The sequence below is a fragment of the Amyelois transitella genome, chromosome Z (genome assembly GCF_032362555.1).
Source record: "Amyelois transitella isolate CPQ chromosome Z, ilAmyTran1.1, whole genome shotgun sequence".
In the NCBI taxonomy this organism is placed as follows: domain Eukaryota; kingdom Metazoa; phylum Arthropoda; class Insecta; order Lepidoptera; family Pyralidae; genus Amyelois; species Amyelois transitella.
Window position 1 is genome coordinate 2,614,428 of NC_083535.1, and position 23,672 is coordinate 2,638,099.

At 35.3% G+C, this 23,672-nt stretch overlaps 2 protein-coding genes across 2 annotated transcripts in view; both read right to left on the reverse strand.

Moving 5' to 3' along the window:
- LOC106130568 (sensory neuron membrane protein 2) overlaps positions 1-23,672 on the reverse strand; it is a 48,697-nt gene that overhangs the window by 1,736 nt on the left and 23,289 nt on the right. The window contains exons 4-7 of the mRNA XM_013329441.2: positions 23,343-23,603; positions 21,798-22,027; positions 19,366-19,547; positions 548-666 (exon numbers count right to left, since the gene is read on the reverse strand). Of these exons, the coding sequence (XP_013184895.2) occupies positions 548-666; positions 19,366-19,547; positions 21,798-22,027; positions 23,343-23,603 (792 nt within the window). The remainder of the gene's footprint in view (positions 1-547; positions 667-19,365; positions 19,548-21,797; positions 22,028-23,342; positions 23,604-23,672) is intronic.
- LOC132904001 (uncharacterized) lies at positions 11,772-13,251 on the reverse strand. Its single transcript, XM_060953904.1, has one exon. It carries the CDS (start codon positions 13,158-13,160, stop codon positions 11,784-11,786), a length of 1,377 nt encoding a protein of 458 aa, XP_060809887.1. The 5' UTR covers positions 13,161-13,251; the 3' UTR covers positions 11,772-11,783.

Below are 23,672 nucleotides of genomic sequence, written 5' to 3' on the forward strand. Positions count from 1 at the left end.
TAACTGTTTCTAAGTAAGTAGATTATAGCGAAGAAAATAACAAGGGTACAAAAGTATGTCACTAATCACAGAATAGTCTCTTTGTCTTCCCCCTCTTCGTGGGAAATCTCTGTAAATACGCCCATGCTTAGTTAAAGAACAAGTTAAAGAAAATTTTGCATTCACAGACGTAGAGTTCATTCACAAAAATAAGATGTAAATTACAAAACTAATTAAAACTAATTCCGCACTGTAAGCATTACTGAACATTGTGCGAGGAAGCTCTCAGCATTTTAGTTGCCTTTGGTGTCAACTAGGCGCTAGTGTGAGCATAATCAGGACATTTGTTCGCTTTAGGACATATTCGGTTTACGGCTGATTGACCCATGGTGTCGAGGCCAAATTGGGAACAGTTATATTTAAAGCCAAGACTATTGGATTTATATTATAGATAGGTATTATATTAAATTTCCTTTTCTCAGTCACGACTCTTGCTTGATAAAAGTGAATATAAAAAGCAAAAAAGAGAAGATGCGTTTTAAGTAGGTAATTTTAGGTAGGTACTTACTGGCTCTAAGTCGAGAAATATCCTATGTATTTCTGGGTTCGGTGTCACTCCGATTACCCCGTTGACATATTCCGGATCCGCAAAAAGAAAGTGGGGGTAGGACAGCACCAAGTGAGCACCTGTTTGAAAAGAAATATATAATATGTTATTTTAATTTTAACAAGACATTTCGGGAGGTCGATTAAGCAATTGCTTTAAAAAGGTTGCAAAGATAAAGAAATAGTGATGATAATTTTTTTTACATACATACATATGGTCACGTCTATATCCCTTGCGGGGTAGACAGAGCCAACAGCTTTGAAAAGACTGAATGGCCACGTTCAGATTTTTATAGGCTATTTTTAAGAAATAGTGATTACAAATTTTGATGTCTAACATATGTTAATTTATTCTTTGACAATTACAAAACAGCCTAGGATTTTCAGTAAATAGGTACAAGAACAATACTTATAACCTCAACCTGATATTTATCCCATTACCTACGGCTGAGGGATTTTAAAGCAAGTGTATATTTGTTTGCGTACCTATAGGTACCTTTTGGTAGAACTCATGTTAATTAATTACTAATAAAAAAATATCATCACCAATTAACCATTTTAACCATTCGTTGATGAAAACTTTGTGGCTTGATATTTTAAAAAGTTTTAATCACCTTACTGTTTTCATCACAAAACGGTTTGCAAAGAATACTTCGCCGCTGCACTGGGGCTTTGGTCGGTAGTTCCCGAATTCACAATAATTTTCATGCCCGCGGTATGAATAGGCGACGCAGAATACATTTTAACAATGTTAAACATATCCACTTATTTTCTCTCAACTCTACAAACTCGAACGTTGATGAAATTTATTTCGTTGGTAAATTAAATTACATTGGTTTTACCTTCAGGGCTTTGTATTGCCTGATCCTCTCGTAGTTTGAAATTAATATTGATAATATGTTAAACAACATTAATTAACACGTTGCTTTTAATTTTGATCAAAATATGTACATTCATTCCGTATTGCAAATGGCAGTGTTTTACCAGAAAATAATTTGTGGTTGCAATCAAAAGAGGATCAATCAGTTGGCGCGGAAATTTATTTATCATAAATATTTATTTTAAATACTTAAATTGACAGACATTTAAATTCAAATTCAAACTTTTATTTGCATAATATGAGTACAATAAGGTCTTAAATTTATATGTATACCAGATCTTCATATTTAGGGTTTTCGGATGTTTCAAACATTTAAAACCCTAAACCCCAGGCAAATTGGAAAAAGTTAGTTTTTGATCATGCCCTAACCGAGGTTTGAACCCGGGACGGGATGCAATTCACAAGAAGAAAGAAACGATTACCTTTTATTTCTAATTCTAGATGGTTCCGCAAGGGATGTAGACGTGATTATATGCAGTACTTATGTTTGTATAACGCTGTGTTGTCTGAAATAGCATTTCCCCTTGAAAAACGCTTTATTGCTAAGTTACATTTTTTTTCTTTTAAGAGTCTTAAACCGTGTTCAAACAGACAAACGAACGACTTTTTTCATCACTTCCCTTCACTACCAAAAATAATATTAATTTCAATATACCGACAACAATTTTTACTGCTAGATATCTATCTTTGGATAAGTGCATTCGCGATAGTTGGGATTTGTCAAATATTAGTTTTGGGCATCGATGGACCACGTTTATAAAACATCAATCATACCTCCCCAATCTGTCTGGCTGGGGTGGAAGGTGGCAAAGAGTGTTGAAAGGGGTCGTTTTTGTATATACACGCGTATCACGTTTTAGAATATGCGTAGTAGACAGAGTAAGAAGTGATGGAATTAAGATTTAAGCGACCTGGGTGATAGGATATAGTTAACTTAGGTACTACCTACTTAATATATAAACAGCTCTCATAAATTAATATTATGAACTAAAAAGTTCCTTTATCGCCGCTGTCTCTCTCATTTTCTCTCTCCTAGATTTTATATATACATAAGATTAGAATTAAATACTTGTAATAGAGTTGGAAAATACAAAGGAACCTGTGCATGACTCATTGACATATCAACTTATAATGCGCTGAACGGGGAAACTTGAAATTTTGCAGAAAAGTTCTTCATAAAGCACACTACCTGTCTTCGTGAGCGAGCACTAAGAAAGGAAATTCAACACCCAAGGGGGTTTAAATTTCCTGAAATAAGTTAGTAAGAAAGTTTTACACCGTGGAAGTTAGTGCCTAGAAAATTTAGGGATCCGTTGTTTACTGCTAACGTTCAACATATGGTAAGTATATAGGTAGGTATGGTAGATATATCTAGGCACTAAATAATTTTAGTACGTCTGAGGAAAAACACTTCAGAATTATAATGTTAGTTAAAAGCAAAAGAAATTCATTATGAAATGTGTTATTTCATTTCGTTTCTCCTTCTCGTGGCTTTAAATTAATTTTTAAAAGCTATTTTCAACAGAAATACATTTTTACCTTTATTTTAGAACTGAAAGAAATGGACTGAAATACCTACAAGCATTTTCTCGAGATTTTTCTCTCGTAGCCCTCTATTAACCCTTCGTAGGGCTAAAATAATAATTCTTAATTATTTGTTATGTCCCGATCTTACGTCTTATCCGAAAGATCGGGATTTAGCTAAATATTAATAGTATATTCTTTTTACTCCAGACTATAAGGCTGTTTTTTGGCTAGAAGTGAGATAGTGGCTGCTAGCCCATTGCCTGAAATATGCATCATTAGTTCCGAAAATACATTCAGAGGTTTTGTCAAACTTGTCAATCAGATTTTTTGACATTAAAATTTACTGTTTACGGACAGAACATGAATGAATATCTTGAAATTGGTGAAAATCAACTGGAATGGTTGGTCGGTCCGTCCATTCTATTAATACAAACAGTATTCACAAACAAGATATAACCAAAGCCGAATCATACCTTGTACCTACCTATATCAATTCAATACCTCTATACCTCTACCTATATATAGGTATCGCTTCCATCCTACATCTTCAAAGCTTTGTTGCTTATTGAAATAGGTGCACCTACAGTATTCTAGGTAGAAGTCTAAACCAGGCAATTACTTAGCTGTTTTCTACAGAGCACCAGATTTACATTGTGTACAAATATAGAAAACGCAGATAAGGTAATTTTCACGAAGGACGAGATCTCGTGAACATATCAGTTTGACAAATTAATTAAAAATCTGAATATATATGTATTTTTTTCTACCTAAGTAGTACCTAGTTCAATATACGATATCATAATGCAAAGATACCTAAATAACCCGGATTCGCACCTATGTGTGAAGACTTGTCATGTTATGATTAAAATAATAATAGTATTCAAAGTTTGTTTTCATTGACCGAAATGATGAACTCAAGCACACTGTCACAGTGACATCTCTACGCCACAAGTCAATAGCCAATCACGCGGCGCTATCAGCCAATAACAGCGAAGAGTCTAAATCGCAAGCATAGACTTCACGGATTGGAGCATAAATGCATCCTATGACTCAACATCGTCGGAGCCGCGGTTCCCCAGGCAAAACATCTAGCCTGGCGGAAGATCTTTCCTTTGGTTGCGGACGAACTGTGCTATCGCTCCAGCTACAAATCAATTACACTATGACTTCTGCCTTAAATCAATCACACTTCTATCGGTACCGGAATCAATGGTTTGAGTTACGATGAACTGATGACGAGGACATCTGACCCAAGTTAGATCTTGTCAACTTACGAAGGTGTGACCGCGGGAGTTTTCTTAACTTACTTGACCTTTCCCACTTAGGAGAATGAAGTCTAGGTTGACCCCGTTTCTAGGACGTAACCAAGATAAACGTTTGGATGAGGTCGGAGTATACGATTTTGGATTACTCTATTTCTTTTAACTACTTTTTTTAACATCATAAATGATAGCAAGTGAATAAGACAAGTGGGAAAGAATTTAGGAAGATTTAAACCGCTATTCTACTTGTCTGATTTAGTTAGAGTTCACATTATTCAACGGCGCAGTGATCATTTAAACAAATTATTTTATCTAAAACAAAGACGAAGTCTTTATTTATTCAAGTTCATACGGGCAATCTTTCGCAATGATAAAGAGCAAAACTAATGAAAGAGTATAAACTTCTGTTACCTCAATATTTGCATCAGAAGAACGGTGTGCACTGAACCTGACGTTTGTGATAGGACACGACCACACGACCTTGCTTATTGGAGGTTGCAATTAATATCCATATAGCATTAATGCTGGATTCTGGAGCCGATATTACTGGGAATTCTGCACGTCGGTTCCAGCCTGACAGGTGACAGACGTGTATACCTACGGCCGCATTAGGTAGCTATGTTATTAGTGCTATAATCTAAGCTTGTAATTTGATTGACACATAGTATGTTAAGATATTAAAGGACCAATAAGGCGCCCGATTAGGTACAATACGTGATGCACATGGAGGCACAAGTTCAAATCCTACTTTAGCCATGTCAGTACCAATGACTCTATTTAACTTATTTCAAAAAAGGAGGAGGTTCTCAATTCAACCGTATTTTTTTTTCTGAGTGAGTATATAGGTTATATACCAGTCATACTAATTTATTACCATGTTATTCCCTTTTTGTCTAGAAGTATCAGATTACAATTTTCTAATAAGGAACAGGTATTTACTTACCCAGAGGTATAGGAAAGTTAAAATGGATCGCGGTAGATCAAATTATAGCCTTATATGGAACTGGTTCGATGATTATAAGCGGAAAAAGAGTGATTTATTATACTACCTAATAGGTATGCACAATGATTTAATGTCCAAAAATGTTTTTTGCGATTAGGTACTTGTCACCTAGCTCTCGTGGTAGTTATGGCAGTGGATAAAAATTGACTGTTAAGATTTTGGGTGAAAATGTATAGCTTACCAACTAGAACTTTATAAGGAAGAAGAATAAAAAAATTACGAAAAGACATTACAAAAAAAAAACCGCAAACTAGTTTGTACTGTCAAGTGTGCGTGGACACCTTGAGTGTTCTCAGAAAAACTTGGCCGAAACCGCGGAGAATTATTACATAATAAATTATCTTTAAGAGCACAAGTTGTCATATAAATCAGTGACGACACCGCCTAATTTATCAATTGTCCCATTCGAAATAAGCTAATCGTTTAATTAATAAAAAATACTTATTAATAGATGATATTTTGGGGCGTAAATTACGGATTACTAGGAAATATCTAAATCAAGTTAGATACGCAGTTGGATGAGTAATATCATACCATATAATGTTGCAGAGGTCAGGCGAGAGTCGCTTCGTGTAAAACCTGAGATACCCAATTCACGATAATGGTCACAGGTGGCCCACGGGCGACTGTCAAGAGAGTGACCTCGACCTCGGACCTGACGGGAATTATCGCCAAGAGGATAATGATATATCATCAAGCTCACGAGCCAAAACGAATTCTTAAATCATCAACCTGATTGTAATATTTATGTGGATGCATGGAATACGACTATAAGACAGTTATTGTTATTTTGTAAGAAAGGTGAATGTTCTTCAACTTATTTGTTTCTGTAGGAAACTTCTTAGTTTCTTGCCCATGTTATACTTTTTCTTTGTCCTTTGTATTTGAATTGAAGACTTTCAAGATTATATTTTATATAAGAATTCTTTGTCAAATATTTTAAGAGGTGAACTACTACAGTTGCATTGTTAAATAAATAAATAATAAATGAATTGTGTTAGGATGATAAATCATGTGTTTTAAAATTGACTTTTTAAAGAATATGACAAGGGACGCTCATGCGAAAGCCAACATAATCAGCGCCTTAGTGATGAAAATGCAAAAATCAAATTGAAGTACTTCTAATGGATATAAAGTATAGTCTTCATTCTTCTGGCTTTAGTCCCGGTTGTATCCTCATCACTCTGAACTGGAGCCCGGGGCTAACTTTTGACCATGGATCCTGGATGAGTTAATTTTTCACAAGAAGCGACTCCCATCTGACCTCCGCAACCTTGGCAGGTAAACCAAACCCATATTGGATCCATGATTACACTGGATGTGTGTGGTTGTGATGCAGGTTGTTGAATGTGGTTTCGTCACGATGTGTTCCCTTACCGTAGGAGCATCGGTAACTGGGCACCTTACCGATTCGACCGCCGACGCTCAAATCTATAATACTATGGTATATACCAAGTATTGAGATCGGTGTCTTTTTCACCACAATCTTATAGTATCGTTGAGTTAGTATCTCGTAACATAAATCTCGAACTTACTTCGACGCCAACTCAATCTGTGTGATTTGTCCCGTATATTATTTATATTTATACATTTATAAACTACTTAATTTTGTTACTTGGGAAAGATGTAGTATCTTTCAGCCTCTACGCGAAAGTGGCGTTATTTCATGTAAGTATGTACCTTAATATGTAAGTAATTTTCGCTATAATTGCGGCGCTGGCATCAAACCTTGGGTGGTTTCAAACCCAGCTCTCGTATTGCACCTACCTATCTTACCACCTACACTATTAGGCTTATTTAATTCCGGGTATCAAATGCATATCCAGTGTACAGAGTTATCTCTTAAGTTTGAGGTTAGGTGATCGATATTGGAAAGCTATCACGTCCGGTATATGTTGTATCTGGATTTGTATGTACTACTAGCTTTTACCTGCAGCTTCGCCTGCGTGTATTTAGGACCATAAAAAAATACCACGAATGTAAACGACATCTACAAAAAAAGCGACGAAATTAGCACCACTTACAAAAAGCAATGAATTAAACGTCACCTACAAAAAGGGACGAATTTATCGCCACCTTTAAAATATTATATGTAGGTACGTGATATTTCAAGACAGTTAATTCAGTAGATAATCCGTGAAGGGGTAACAAACAAATAAACTTACGCATATAACATATTAGTTGGGAAAAAATCTATTCATTTAAGCCTTTAATTTAATTTTGTTCCATAAATTGTATGTATGAGTGTTAATATACACACATACATAAAATTGCGTCTGTATCCCTTGCGGGGTAGACAGACCCAACGGTCTAGAAGAGACTAGATAGTCTTTAAGTAATTAAAAAAATCTATATAAATTTTTCAAATAAAATTTCAGATTTGAAAAGACTTGGTTATATTGTAAATATATGTACATTTAAATCATACTCCTCTGTATTCTCAAATAACCTTAAATAATCTTAGGGGTAATCTATTCCTGTAAGAGCTGAATTTTTATGAAACACATAAAACGCGAAAATTGCATCATTTTGTCATACCTATATTTTTCAACGTGGCGTTTCAGTCTTTTCAAGTCTTGTTCTGTCAACCTCGCAAGGGAGGAAGATGTGATTATATGTATGTATGTATGAAAATGTCGCAAGCAACAACTATAAATAACTAACGTATGACATCAGGCTTGCATATGAAAGCCTTAGATTAACTAAGATTCTCGAAGCCAATCATAGTTTTGACATGCGATGGATTAGATCCCAGGGATTCTAGCTAACTTATCTAATAGCTTTAAGTTGGGAATTCACTAAGGTTACATATTTTTGGATCTTTTAAATTAACCGATTCAACTACGTGTTTCTGTGTAATTAAAACAGTCGTAGTATGTATTTAAACGTTGAATAATAGAGATAAAAATGATCTTAGCTTATTAAATTTGATTGCTCTTGTAAGGCGATAGGCTAGCATCAACCTCTTACAGTTTGAATCTCAATTCCACCATTAAGCCGTGCAGACAGCTGAACGTGGACTTTCAATCTTTCCCAAACTGGTGGCTCTGTCGATCCCGCAAATGGATACAGACATTACTATATGTATGTTACAACAACCAATCACGCGATGTTAGCAGTCAAAACAGCGAAACATCTAAATCGCGCAAGCTAAGATTTCACGGATTGGAGCATATTATTTAACCTCCGATCCGACACATCATCATCGGAGCCGCTGTTCCCCAGACATGACACCTAGCCTGGCGGAAGATCTTTCCTTTGGTGGTCGGCCATCATCCAATTATCGCTCCACTATTTTAATAACAATCGATTCAGTATATTCAGAGTTTATTTAAATACACAGAGACAAGAGATTTTGCATAAATAAAATCACGCTGTTTTGCTGAAGAGGAACACAGAGACAACATTTTTCCACTTACTACGATCCCAGCATTATTTTTACACACACGATTATTTGATATACTACAGTTGTTCTTGACTGAAAGCTTATATCAGAAAAGAGTTTACGCTCGAGAAACATTTTGCAATCCAATTTATTTCGATGGCAACACCGTCGTGCACTTGTGAATTTCTGAGAATGTACGTACTTACAAACAATGTTATCTTCGACAATATACTTATGTAGTTTCGAATTCAAATTCCATGGTTAACTATATCTGTTAGAATTAAAATATACTTACAATAGCTGGTAAAGTTTTAGTTAATTAAAGATTTCTTTACCTATTTAGTAATTTAATTTATATATTTTATAATAGATTTCTTAGATTTTGCGCGGTGATTCGTATCCGTAGGAATTTCCAGAAAAAGTAACCATGTTTTTCCTCAAGATATACATATGTCAAATTGCTCCAAATTACGTCAGAATAGTTAATTATTTTTTAGGCCAATTTTTAATTAGTTTTTGAGCCCCATATACTATTTTTTCATTTCTTTCTTCATTTCTTTCATTGTTCAAATTCACGTTGACGAAACTGCAGGTTAAAGCTATACCTATAATACACTCAGACAACAGCACGAATTAATTTCAGTTTGGCCACTATTTCAGCGACATAAGGGCCTATGTAGTAATTGAAATCACTAGGCGGGATACACAATAGCTATAATCGGATTACGTTCTATTACTGCAGTTAGTGGCTGCCCATAATAAATGCATCTGGAAGGTGTACCTATAAGTGAATAATTCAATCCAATGATAACCCTTAATGCACATTTGGTGTAATCCAAATCACATTACATCTACATTGAATATCAATATTTTTTTTTACATTATATTTTGTTGTTCACACCTGTAAGAAAAATCGTCCAGTACTTTTCGAGTTTATCGCGAACTGACAGACAGACAGCCGCGGCGGACGTAGTGGTTTACTTTTTTTAAAGTAATAATTTTTAAATAGAATAACTACATATTTAAGACATCCATGGGAAAGAGACGGAGTGATCCTATTCTTTTTAATAATGGGGCCGGGCGGGAACCACACGGCAAAGCTTGGGATAGGCTTATAAAATTGGGATTCTTCTTTTAGGCGATGGGCTACCAGCCAGTCACTATTTAAATCTCCATTAACTTCATTAGGTCATACAGCTGAACGTGACTTTTCAATCTTTGAAATCTTTTGCCTCTGTCAAAAGTTGCGTATTTATCTCTTACGAGGTAGACAAAACCAATAGTATGCAACATTTCATGCATTCTTCGGCGGACTCGAAGCTCATAGCGAACGAAAGTACGCTATGATGGCTGACAGAATCAAAAACCAGTTACTCCGTACTTAGTAGGTGGCGCGATTATTAAATTACCTGCACGCTATCGAGCGAAAACCTTTCAATTCCATATAGGTAGTGTAAGTTTTCATACGAATACGTATGACGGGTCGTTGGTTCAAGTGGCAACATGGAATTTAAGAATTGTCACTGGAAACGACAAACATACATATATTACGTGTTTTTCATTTACCGGGTAGACATAGCTAATTAAGAATTACACAGCCATTCCGAAGACGAAGCGCGATTCAGATAAATTACGTGTTTTTCATTTACCGGGTAGACAGAGCCAATCGAGAATTACACCGCCTTCGCCATTCGAAGACGAAGCGCGATTCAGGTTGCTAGTTGCTAGCTCATCGCATAAAAAAAAAACTCTAATTTTTAATAAGCTCTACATATGTTTAACTCTATGTCAAAAATCGAAACATAAATTTCCTTTGTGAATTTTTTTTTTCGATTCAGGGTGTAAATTTTAAAATAAGATGTAAATTTTTCGAATGATAAATTTGGAGTCGGCAATGAGGCATCCAGTCAACGAAAATTTTATATCGACGAGAAGCGTTTGTTCTGCTAATGACATATTGATAAATAAAATATTCGCTGTGGGTACCTCACATAAGTATGTGAACTTAATTGGCCAGGTGTCGTTATTGACAACTTTCAAGAACATCATTTAGCTTCATGAATATTTATATTTCGCCATTTTTATAAGTTCGCCGTACCTACACTCGCGGCGCGACATAGTATAATTTATAGAAGATATTTCTCGCTTTGCTCATTATTATCATCTATATAGGAAGATCTTGTGTGTAATGTGTTAATTATTAACATTTAATACCACGAGTTATAGGTAGATGCAATAAAATGCGACTTATTAACAATATACATACATATAATCACGTGTACGTCTTGCGGGCTAGATAGAGTCTTGGAAAGACTTAAACGCCAATTACTAACTACTACATACTTACAACATTAACGGATTAACTATAAAAAATGGATTTTGGTGACTACTTATGCTTTTGGACAAAAAAAATTTACAGAGTCTAGCAAAACAGCGTTAAATAAAAAAAATATATTAAAAGGGACACATGAGAAGGTATTTTAGCTACCAGACGCTTTCTGGCTAGCCCAGGGTCAAATTAGGGTGTGAATCTATCATTGAGCCAAATAGCTGAAAGTGGCCTATCAGTCTTTTCAAAACTGTTGGCTCTGTCTACCCCGCAAGGGATATAGACTTGATTATGCACCAAACTAATATTTGAAAGTATAACTCTGTACAAATGGATTGCTTCCTGGTTGTCAGTCTATCTGCTCTGAGTTTTGGATGAGCGCTTTCTTTTTGTCAATCAGTCATCGTCATCACCTGGTGAAGATATTGATGTTAAGCGGTTGAAGCCGCGGGTAAATACTAGTTGGTTATAACTTGGGTACAGTTCCGCATAAACGCACAGACAGGTTTCTTACTTAAATAATTAATTATTCATAAATAAAATCGCTAGTGATTAATTTAAATCATTCTTTACAAATTCACTGCAAGCGTGTTAGATTCATTAACATTTTATTAATCTCTCAATATGTTCTTATTAAATAAACACATTCACAAATAGGTTAGGTACTAACTAAACTAAAAATGCACTTTTTGTTTCATGAGTTAGTGATCTACGTTCTTGTGAAAATTTAATGTAAAAGTGAATAATACAAGACGTCAAAAATAACAAAAACGTTCTGTTTTTAGTTATTTATTTTACTTAATATATTAAATTTAAACCTTATACGACGGAGCGAGAGTCGTGGTGCCGCCAGAGAAAATCGTCAACTTGAACGGGCTGTTTCTGTCTGAATTGAATTTGTATGAAGGAAGTGAGCGCTTTGTAGGGTTTAGATAAAGATCGAATACTGATTGCGTCGGCTTTGAAGGTTCGAATCTTGACGATTTAAGTGGCAATCCCGTGGTAGGTGGTGGTGTGGTCCGGGCTTTTGTTGTCCATATTCTCGTTGTTAACGATGGAGTGTTTTGTGAAGATTGTTTCCGAAATGATAAGTAGTCAAATGGTGATCTTGTCGGAAGTGGCGATAAGGAAGACCTTTGAGAGTTTAATGTTGTTGAATGCTCAGGGAAGTTAGTTAGAGCTCTTGTAGTCCGTGGATAGGAAGTTGTCGTTGGGAACGCTTGCCTATATGTAGTCGAAGTTAGTAAACTCCGTGATAAAGGTGGCAGAATAGGTTTAGAATAAGGCAACTTAGAAGTAATTTCGTATCTCGACACCCCAAAGTCTTTTTTAAAGCCAGATCGCACTAAATCTTTCGCGTCCTGTGGGATTCTGTTTCGGAATTGATTGGTTTCGATCACTTTCCAAGGCACAAACGGAGGCACAGTGGTAGTTATAATAGTGGCTCCTGTTGTAGTTGTCGTTGCAGGCGATTTAGTGGTTGTACTCGGAAGATTATTAATATTGCTGCTAAATCGAGGAAGTTTTAAATCATCGACGTTTTTAATTTTATCATCAATCAGATTTTTTCTTCTACCAGCTTGTTCGAAATCATATTTGAAGTTGTTCCGAAAAATATCGCTGACCGCTAAAAATGCTGGCTTTTGGAAATCACTGTAGTAATTATTTTGAGGTACCCGAGCGTTCGGACTGAGAGTGCGCTCGGCGGTCGCATTCCTCTCGTAAAGTTCGATAATTTTCGGTTTGTGTTGACTTTTAGCGGCGAAATTCTTCGGAAAGCTATCGCATTCAGCTAGATACTTCTTTGTGTTTTGTTTACAATGCTGCGGGTAGACTACCCAGGCCAGGAACCCGTCGCCCTGCAGCCGCGTGTGCTCCTCGTGGATTTGCAGGGAGCACTGAATGTCGTCTTTGATGTCGTCATCCCTGAAGGCGGAGCAGGGAACGCCGCAAGCCTTGCCGGGGCCGCACCAGAACAGTTCGCTGATCTGGAAGATGCCGTGATCCCCACTGCCGTAGTTCTGGGCCGCGGTGTCGAGGCGGGACTCGTGGAAAGCGATGCACACCCAAGTCGCTATGTGGTCCCGATTAACGCCGTGTTCTTGGAGTTCGCGCGCCAACTCGCAGTTGTCGAAAACCCGCGCGCTCGCGATCGTGAGGCAGGCGGCCCACCACGCGACATGTATCATACTTGCGTTTGAGCAAAAACAGCTCGCGTATACTATTATATTTTACGCGATTGCCTCCCGCCGCGCGGCGAGGCGGCTATGCCGTGCCCGTATTAACGGTACTTCATATGCATTCAGATAAAGGGTTGATTGGCTGTTAGTGGGGCAGTTGGTTTGTTAGGACATGTTAGATTGTATAGATAGATGCCGGTGTCGGTGACAGTCGGCCAGTTCACCTTGGGGTCGCGTCATCGACGCATCAATACCGGCGCGCATGTCCACTTTGCATAACAAACTTTGATTTGATTGGTATTTTGATAAATTTCGAGACAAATCAATTTTGCATTTTATACCTAAAATAACACACAAATCTACCACATATGCAAATTATAACATTGTTTTTTTGTTGTTTGTTTATTATACGAGTTGTATTGGTTACAATCTGATATGGAGATCTGATTGAAAGATAAGCAAAATAAAATTAAAAATAACCTATTGACTTTAGTACCGTCACTTACTGCTGAGATGTTATATAGTTAAAAAAAAAACAAAAAATATTTCGCACCTACCTAGTCAAAAATATGCTTGGTTAAAAAAATTAGTAATTTTTTTTTCACCGATTAAGTTTATCTCATAAATCATGTAATTTGCAGCCCTGCCAAGTAAATACAAAGCGGTCTTCCGCCATAGGTCAATAGGTGAGCCGATGGCCTCAGATCAAACTGTTTAGTGACCATTGATATCCGACCTCTATAGGCGTCAAAAATAATTAAGTGAATTTGATTTTTAATAACTAATAATTAGTGCCTTAATTAACGTCAACAGATTCTTCGGTCTGCAAACTCAAAATTTCACCCTCGCTTCAATTTTAATTATTAGTTACTCTTTATTACTGGGATAAATGTGTCGCATAACTTCAAACTTGGATAAATCCATCTTCAAAGATTTTTAAGATTTTGGTATCGTTAAAAAGAAAAAAACACAAGCTTTGAATCTATTTTGTCAGTTGTGTATAAATCCGGATAGTTTGTGAGAAATTAAGAGTCAAAGTCATATCATTTTATGAAAACCAGATACATCCACTGTCCATTTTTTTTCAAATGATGGTATATCCATGACGACCAATCAACGCATTGCTTTTATCCAATATGTCCGACAGTTGACGTAAAGTTTACGACTTTTAACAACTTGCGCTTCCGTGTTTTATTATTTATTTTGGGTAATTACTTCGTTTCCATGGATAATTCTATTAAAATTTTGTCACCCAGTAATGCCCGTAAACGGCCTAATATAAAAACTCGCCGTAAGAAAGAGGAAAGAGCGAAAATTCGGTAAATTTGTAATACGTATGCAAGCGTTATTTGAAATGTTCAGACAGCGCTAGTGATGTGGCTAGCCATTATCGACTCAATTATCTACAGTTACTATTGTTATTCTACTATTACAGAATAATTTGGATGTGACGAAATATGTAACAAGTTTTGTTTAACATACGACCTCTCCGATCTTTTAGTAGGTATACAGGACTATCGGTATAAGTTATTGTCCAGAGAATTGCTGAAAACTCACTTTGGACAAGATTCGGCTTCGTTGCCGCAGTTAAACTATTATAAAAATATGCTCAACAGTGAAAATGTGATAGGGCGACCAACGCTCGTAGAAGAGATTGCAGAAGATGATTCAGAAGAAGTATTAAGTTTTGTTTAAAATAATTTATTTAGTTACTCACTCTTATAATAAAAAAAACTTCGTTTTTAATCAATTTTGTCACACCTTTTTTTAATAGAAAAATGGTTTGTCCTAGTTATGTTATTTTTCTTTCTATTCAGTTAGCTAACACGTTTGACCCTTGATAATTTACCGTGATATCGTCATGAGCACATTGAGCACATCCCTAGCTCGGGTCGTATTTTTTTAAATCTAGTTAAATCCAGACAGGTTAAATCAAAATAATATAAATCCATCATAAGTTTTTTCAAAGATGGATAAAATGCATTCCATTATATCGAATATGGGTAGATCCAATCTTAAAATTAAATTTTTGCAAAGACGAATTGATCAATTATTATAATTGATGAAAGGGACGGTTTTATCAACTATTGTTGCCATTTTAAAATAAAAATTGCCTTAGAAATCAAAGTGTGTATATTATTATCACTGTTTTCTGAATATCTTCTAAAAGTGTAGAGTGGATTTATCCGACTTTGAAGTTAAGCGACACAAATTATAACGATAATGTTATCAAGAAATAAAAAACAGGAAATATAAAAAGAACATATCTTAGCAAGTTTATGAATTTAGGTTAATTTTCCAATCAGAACGAGGTAAATAAATTTTATGATAAGCAATAAATTTTGCCGTGCTATAGAAATTAAATCAATCAGCCAATTCAGCATTTCATGGAGAGACGACATTTTTAATTTATATTGTGTTTCGAAATTTGAAATTATTAAATAGTTGGATATGTGTTGTGTGTGACATAATATGTTGGTACGTATTAAACATCTAATTATTATTTTTTTAACCGCTTATAACTTTGTCTTGTCTAGAGATATTTACGTCAATGCTATAAGCATACATTAACTTGTAGGTACTATATTAATTTATTTGCTTGTGTCTCGTCTCTCGATGACTTATGACGTCATTTCTTTTTTAGTAATAGCATAGGTGTTAAATGACAAACATTCCGGAAGATCGAGGAGGTTCAATCCAATTTGTCTAGGAGTTTATCTCGGTCGTTTATTTCTTATGATAAATTTTTAGTTCTGGAGTGTGTAAGTTATTTCATAAAATTTTTATTAACTTAAACTACATTCTCGTGTATAACTAAAAGATATAACCATAACATAACCATACAAATTTTATAAATCACAAAGTAAGTTTGTGTTTTCGTTTGTCCCTCTTTCACGTCAAAACCACTGAACCGATCTCCGTGAAAGTTTTGACACACATACTTTTCAGGTGAAAGCTAGAATGCAAGTCCTTCCAAGAAATTCTAGACGATTTAAATCTAGCCGCGGATGAAGCTTTGGACATCGGCCAGTTTTAATATTTACATCGTGATTAATAATAAACACTTACGTAATATTAATAGCATTTTGTACACAATGTTTCCGACATATGTATTTATTTGTTGTTTATTTTATAATCTTTAGCGGCTGACATACTAATTGTGACTATGAGGTAAGGTCAAGTAATATGAAAAGTGATCCGGCGAGGTTTTTTTTAATTTTATCATAACTAATAATCGTGTTTTTCGACGATGAGCTTCGTGTCTAGAAATCGTGAAGAGGTTTAAATAGATTGAACCAGAATGTGCAAGAATAATTGTCATTTTTAAATACTAAATATGGAGAATTTTTATAGATATTTAAGTTATATTAAGTTATATATTGATATTAAAGTTATATTGTTTGTATTGAATAAATTCTACACATATTTTGGTCGCTCCTTTATTTAATTGTAAGGAAATTTAATTGAATTCGTTCTTTCGTCTTGACTTATATTTGGGTGCTTATGACATTTAAGTAAGAATCATAATAATTTAAGCTTGACATTGTAAACTTTAATTTATGATTATTTTAATTTTATGCATTGCTTGAATAAATGTTACACTATGCATAATGCGAGTGAATTTTTATTTACTTTTTTATTTACGGGAAAAATTCATACGGGATAACTACCTCTCATAGAAGTTTGTATCTATGGACGCATATTCGTACCTTTATACTCGTATGCCAAACTAAAGGCCGGCCGCGACTTCGTCCGCATGGAAACCCTAACAATCCCGCGGGAACTCCGATATAAAAAGTAGCCTATATGTTATTCTGGGTCTTCAGCTACCTACATACCAAATTTCATCGTAATCGGTTCAGTAGTTTTTACGTGAAAGAGTAACAAACAACCATACAGACATACTCACAAACTTTCACATTTATAATGTTAGTATGATTGTAGAAATATTCTCAAAAATATTCGGAATTTTGAATAGATTAGAAATGAGACTCATACGTTACAAGGTTAATGTTTTTCTTATACTTATATTTACTTACATACATGTACATGGTAAGGTAAACGATTGTTTACCTTAAATTATAATTCAAGGGAGTAGATAAGGAGTAAATCACAAATAATAAACATCACACCTAGATAAGGATATTGAATTAAAAACCCGGTCAAGAGCGAACGGGTATAAGTACTTACATCTATTTCCTTAGAAATTCTTCTAATACTTTAATTTTTAACCTATTATTATCTATAATAATAAATGCAAAAGTTTGCAAGGATGTGTGTATGTTTGTTACTATTTCACGCAAAAACTAAAGATCAATAAAAGCTTCTTATTATTTTAAATAATTTTAGCAAATAAAAAAATATAGGTAGTTAAGTAAAAATAGGTTGAAGAATTTAAAAGCTAGCTCTTATCAGTGGAGCTATTAGTGCAGAATCCTCGATTTTTCCATTCTTTCTGTCAATACTTTTATCTCTTGAAAACTATGTCATATTCTTTTTTCATATTGAAAGTTTCTCACATTTCTCAATATATTTTTAAATGATGTCGATTTAAATTTATATGAAAGTATAGTTTTATACAATTTATACTATTATTAGCGTGGTTCCCGGCACCAATAGAAAAAAGAATAGGACCACTCCATCTTTGTACTCATGGATGTCGTAAGATGCGACTAAGGGATAGGCTTTTGAACTACGGATTCTTCTTTTAGGCGATGGGATACCAACCTATTACTCTTTGAATCTTAAAGTTTGTTGGTTGTAAGTATTAACTTCTTCCCTATTATTTAATATTATAAACATGCACTGCAGTGTACATCTTTTTATTCAAGGAATGATGATGGCAAAACATTCATTGACATTATTGACATTATCGCTAACGGAGAAGAAGTTATTACAACCAACAAACTTCAAATCTCGATTCTATCACTGAGCCAAACATTCAACGTGGCATAGCAATCTTTTAAAGACTGTCGGCTCTGTCTACTCCTCACGGAATAAAGACGTTATTATGTATGTATACTATTATAAGTGATTATAAAGAACTTTGTAGACTGTTTATATTTGTAACGAATAAAGTCAAAAATCACTAGACCAATTACGAGTATGTTGAAATTATCACAGTTAGAGGATTTGACCATAGGAGAAAAGCACAGGAAAATAAAGAGAATATATATAAAATATGTCAGCATAAATACAATATATTTTTGAGGGCAGTATTTATCAAGAACTAAAAATAAATACTTCTTCATTACAGTCTGCTCTGTACACTAATGACTTCCAATAAAATAACAAAAGCAAAACTCGCTATCGTGCCATCAATACGGACGATTTCTAATAAACAATTAACTTTTTCTATCTCAACTAATACTATAAATGCAAAAGTAAATTTATTTGTTTGTTTTTTACCTCTTCACGAGATATATTGAAGCAATGTTTTTGAAATTTTGCGTAGGTATATATAATTAAGAGTCTGAAGAAGGCTATAGGGCTTTCATTTCGTTAGTACCTACAGTTAGGTATGTTACTCTTTCACGCAAAAACTATTGAAAGAATTTTCATTCATAAAGTTAAAAATTTATAGTGATTTAAAGAGTACGCGTAGTCGCGGGCAATAGCTAGTTATTTTATATTTAACTGGTATTTAATTACGTACAGTCAATTAATTGGAAATTGCAATGGCGGGTCTGTATATTTGTGGTTAAATGTTGTAAAAGGTTAATTTCAAACTGCCCGGAGGGAAATTCGTGATTTTCCTCGCGCGAATTGTCACGTGTCGGATTATGTATCTACAAAATGGCGGCATCATATGGTTAAACACCGGCCAGGTGCGAAATTCACTCGTTGGTTATGTTTACATACGATAAACCAATTTACACGACCCGATACTATTATGTGGTAGGTATCAGGTTCGATACCCGGCAAGTCGAAAAATGTAGATACTTTTTCTGATAGGTTGGACATTTTATAAGTACCTACGTGCCTAAGTTCCTTCTAAAAATAAATAAACAGCAACGTTACGATACTAACACGAGTTCTGAAATTACTTTATAATGGAATTGAGATTCAAATAGTTACAGGATACTAGTCCATCGCCTACAAGAAGAATCCCGAATATGTTAGCCTATCTCTTTGTCGTATTTTGCGGCATCCATGTAAATAGTGCCAGGAACCACACGGCGCGGATTTAAACAAAATTCAAATAAACACTCACCGACACACGAGAAGAGTTCGATGGCTCCCCTGTACATGCAGCCGTCTTCTCTCTTCAGACCCTGGGTGACGTTGAGGCAGAAGCAACCGTCATCATTGCCAAACATCCACTCGTTCGCTGCAAACTTGACGCCTGGTAGACCTTCATACTCCACGTCGTGTTGGTAACGAAGCTCCACTGACCTAAAACAATGCATTTATGTATCTACTAGAGGACGCCCGCGTATAATGGCAAAATCACCATGATTCCCTTGTAACTTTTTCTCGCAGATACTTCAATATTCAATAGAGAAAAACATTGTCGAAAATGTCAGAGGAGCGTAGCCCCTGGGCGCAGCTAGTAAAGAATAAATCAAGCAGATTGACTAGGTCAAAGTTTTTTCATAGAGATGAAGAGATTAATATGCAAAAGAAAGAAAATAACAATGAAGTCCACTTCAGCTAGAAAATTGAAAATCCCAAGAAAAGTTTTTAATTACCCGACTTAATTGCTCATTGACATGGAACAGCTTTTTCTACTTTGGATGGACATTGCGGTGTTATCATCAGATTGTCTTTTCTAACTAACACTAACTTTTGCCTGTAACTCCTAGTAATATTATTTACTCGTGTGGAAATCTCTAAAAACCTCCCATTTCGAATATCTGAATCAGTAACAAACCACTTCGTTACTACATTAATTAAATTAAGTACTTACTCGTATATAGCTGCGCACGTATTTTGTGTAAATTTTAATGGATGAAATTAATACTATAATATATAAATCCGAATATGTATTATCAAATGTGATGGCCGTTACATTATATAAAAGGATTCTATATGCTTTATATGTCAAAACGAAATCACAGGAATGAAATCACAGATGTATTAGCTTATGTAGAATTTTGATACAGTTCAAAGACCTAACAACGGTAAAACATAATATACTCGTAAATCAACAATACTTAGTATCAATCATGTGATGTTCAGTCACCTCTTGATTCATTCGTCGCAAACAAACGCTTTGATACAGTTACGTCCCATTGAATTAGGTATTATTCATAACTGTATTAAGTATGCTTTCACAATAAATTTATTCAAGATGGAATTCAGGCTAAACGCATAATAAGATTGACGTATTTGGATAATACTGAACTTATTTATCAAGGATTACACAAAAAAATGACAGTATCTGCCTGATAATGACCTAAAAGACTGATGTACCTATCTAGATGAAGCAAATGAGGTAAGTACGCTGTCAGTCTTTTCTGAAAAAAACTGTTGCTTCTGGCTACCCCGCAAAGCCGCTTATCATTTTTATTTCAGACATTTAAAAGCATAAGTACTTTACTATCGGTCTATATTTAGTGCCTTTAAAAATATGTTTTCTATTCGCAGCTCCCACGCCGAGTCTGTGAGACGATGAAACTTAATACATAGAAATGTTTTATTTCCACTTTATTTTCTAGTCGGCAGGATATTCGTCTCCATATAAAATTATAGCAATATCCTTATTTATACTTCGATACTTAAACAGCCGGGGTTATTTCACCCACGCCCGTCTAGGTTATAAAATGAACTTCCTGTTTCTCGAGAAACGAAAACGAGATTTTATCTAAATTTGTTATATTTCTCCTATAGTTTATTATTTCGTGTACATACATAGATACATATAATCACGTTTATATACCTTGCGGGGTAGACAATGCCAATAGTTCCAATAGTGACAGGTTGCTAGTCCATCGCCCAAAAAGAAGAATCCCAAGTTTATAAGTCTATCCCTTAGTCGCCTTTTACGACATCAAATTGTATTTACCTAGTACAATGTTAACAATTACTATTTAGCGAGTAAAATTTATAGGAAGTGAACAAAAAAATGGATGATTTGGATCATGTGACATGGAAGCCAAAGGGACCAGCTACTGTGTAATATAGAGGGTAAATTTGAGTAAATTTTATAACCTTTTCCTTCGTATTTCTAATAACACGCACACGAAGTTGCGGGCAACAGTTAGTATGTAAATAAAAATAGAAGAATAGGACGGTGTAACCGACACCTTAAATCGCGCTTCCAAATCTGTTCACTTATTAGTTACATACAATATTTTAAGCTAAAGTTAAATAAATATAAATAAATATACATATACGAGACAAATTACAAAGATTGAGTTAGCCTCGAAGTAAGTTCGAAACTTGTATTACGAGATACTAACTCAACGATACTATATTTTATAATAAATCATTATAGTGATAAATAACCAAGACCCAGGCCAATTAGAAAAAGTTCTTTTCTCATCATGCCTTGACCGGGATTCGAACCCGGGACCTCCGGTGTCACAGACAAGCGTACTACCGCTGCGCCACAGAGGCCGTCAAATACTTAAAAAGGACTCAAATCTATTCATCCATTAGAAACTTATAACACAAGTTAACGTAGGGCATTAAAAAAAGTACCTGCAAATGTCTGGGTTCAAGGCGTACAGCGGCCTATTGAGGTCCAGGAACGGGTTATAAATTCCCGAATCCGTTCCGTTGATGAGGTTGCAGTTGCTTAACTCGCCATCCTTCAGGTTGGGCCAGTAACTAAGGTAGGTCTGGCCGGAGTACATGCTGATCCGGCCAAGGTCTTCTATGTCCTCAGACCCTCGTGACACGTTGTAGCGTTCGCCTAGTGAGCCGTTACGCTGGAAAATTGTACCTTGATTGGTACTAGTTTTTGTCTAGGAAAATAGTGGGAATTTTCAGGAAAAATGGGTTACCATACGAAAATCGGCCCAGCGGTGTAGTTGTCGAAGCGGGAAAGACAGACTTTCGGATTAATAATAATCAGTCCAACTTGAGTCAAAATAAGTACCTATATAAAAATGTGTATTGGTCTAAAAGGTGAAAATCCTTTATACAACAAATACATCTGTTCACTGTAGCAGCCGTAGAATTTACAACAATAAATTACTTTAGAAGTGGTAAGTACTAAATATCTATTGTTGCAACAGTTCATTTTATTTGGCAGATATAAAACTTAAAATTGCGTGCGTTGCTAGACGCGATTCGACACATGATTCCTAGTACAAGTGCAATATGGTATTTCTGTTTTCTATTATTTCTATGCCAGCCACAGTGCACGGAAGATGGCCCTTGTTTTGGGCGAAGGTAGACTGCAGAGCTCTGTGACCGGCGCATCGAATTCCGCGTAACGCGATCTGATTCGATTTCAGCGAAAATATTGTTAGGGGACGAGCGCATATGCGTTGAAAATTCATTTTTAGTAAAAGTGCTGACTTCAGTACGGGAATTCGATGGTAAGTTCATTTTATTTGGGAAAAATGGAAAGGTTTTAAAAAATTAACTTCAAAATTTTACGTTGTATTACCATAAAGCTAATCGAAAAGTTGACAAAAGAAAGGTATAAGCGAGTCAAAAGCATTGCTCATTCATTTATTTAAACTGTCATCCTTCTGGCGTTAGCCCCGGTTGTGACCTCACTTCTCTGGAGAGGAGTCTGCCTATCTACGGTGAAATTTACTTCCAAAAAAATAGTATTTTTGTAAGTACACAGTTTTATTTAGCTGAGTTCTATTTAATATCCTGTTATAAATAAATAAAAATAAGGCCTATCAGTCTTTTTGAGACTGTTGGCTTATATGTATCTTCTTCTTCTTCGTCGTTACCTTTTCCCACTTTCTACGTATGTATGTATAAATACATTTATAAAAAACAATGCCGTGTGGTTCCCGGCACCAATACAAAAAAGAATAGGACTACTTCATCTCTTTCCCATGGATGTCGTAAAAGGCGACTAAGGGATAGGCTTACAAACTTGGGATTCTTTTCTAGGCGATGGGCTAGCAACCTGTCACTATTTGAATCTCAATTCTATCATTAAGCCAAATAGCTGAACGTGGCCATTCAGTCTTTTCAAGACTGTTGGCTCTGTCTACCCCGCAAGGGATATAGACGTGCCCGTATGTATGTATAAAAAACAATTAATTTTATACTCACATAAGCCAGTAAAGAGAACCTAAGGGAATTATCGGCTTGAAGTTCCATGTTCTGGAGATCAGAGCTCATAGATCTGATGACGTTACATGCCACTGCGCTGACCAGGACAGCGTTTTCGCATAAAGGGATCCCGTCGAAAAGCAAATCCCTCACTCTGATGTTGGCCAAAGGTCCGGTGTTGGGTCCAAATATACCGTTCAGACCAAGGTTGACGGTAGGCATAAGGGCTGGAGATATTTCTTCGACAGCGTTCAAGACGGCCTGGAACAAATTGAATTATTGACTAAACAGAAATAAAATCACTTCTTATGTGTATAAAAAATAGCGAAT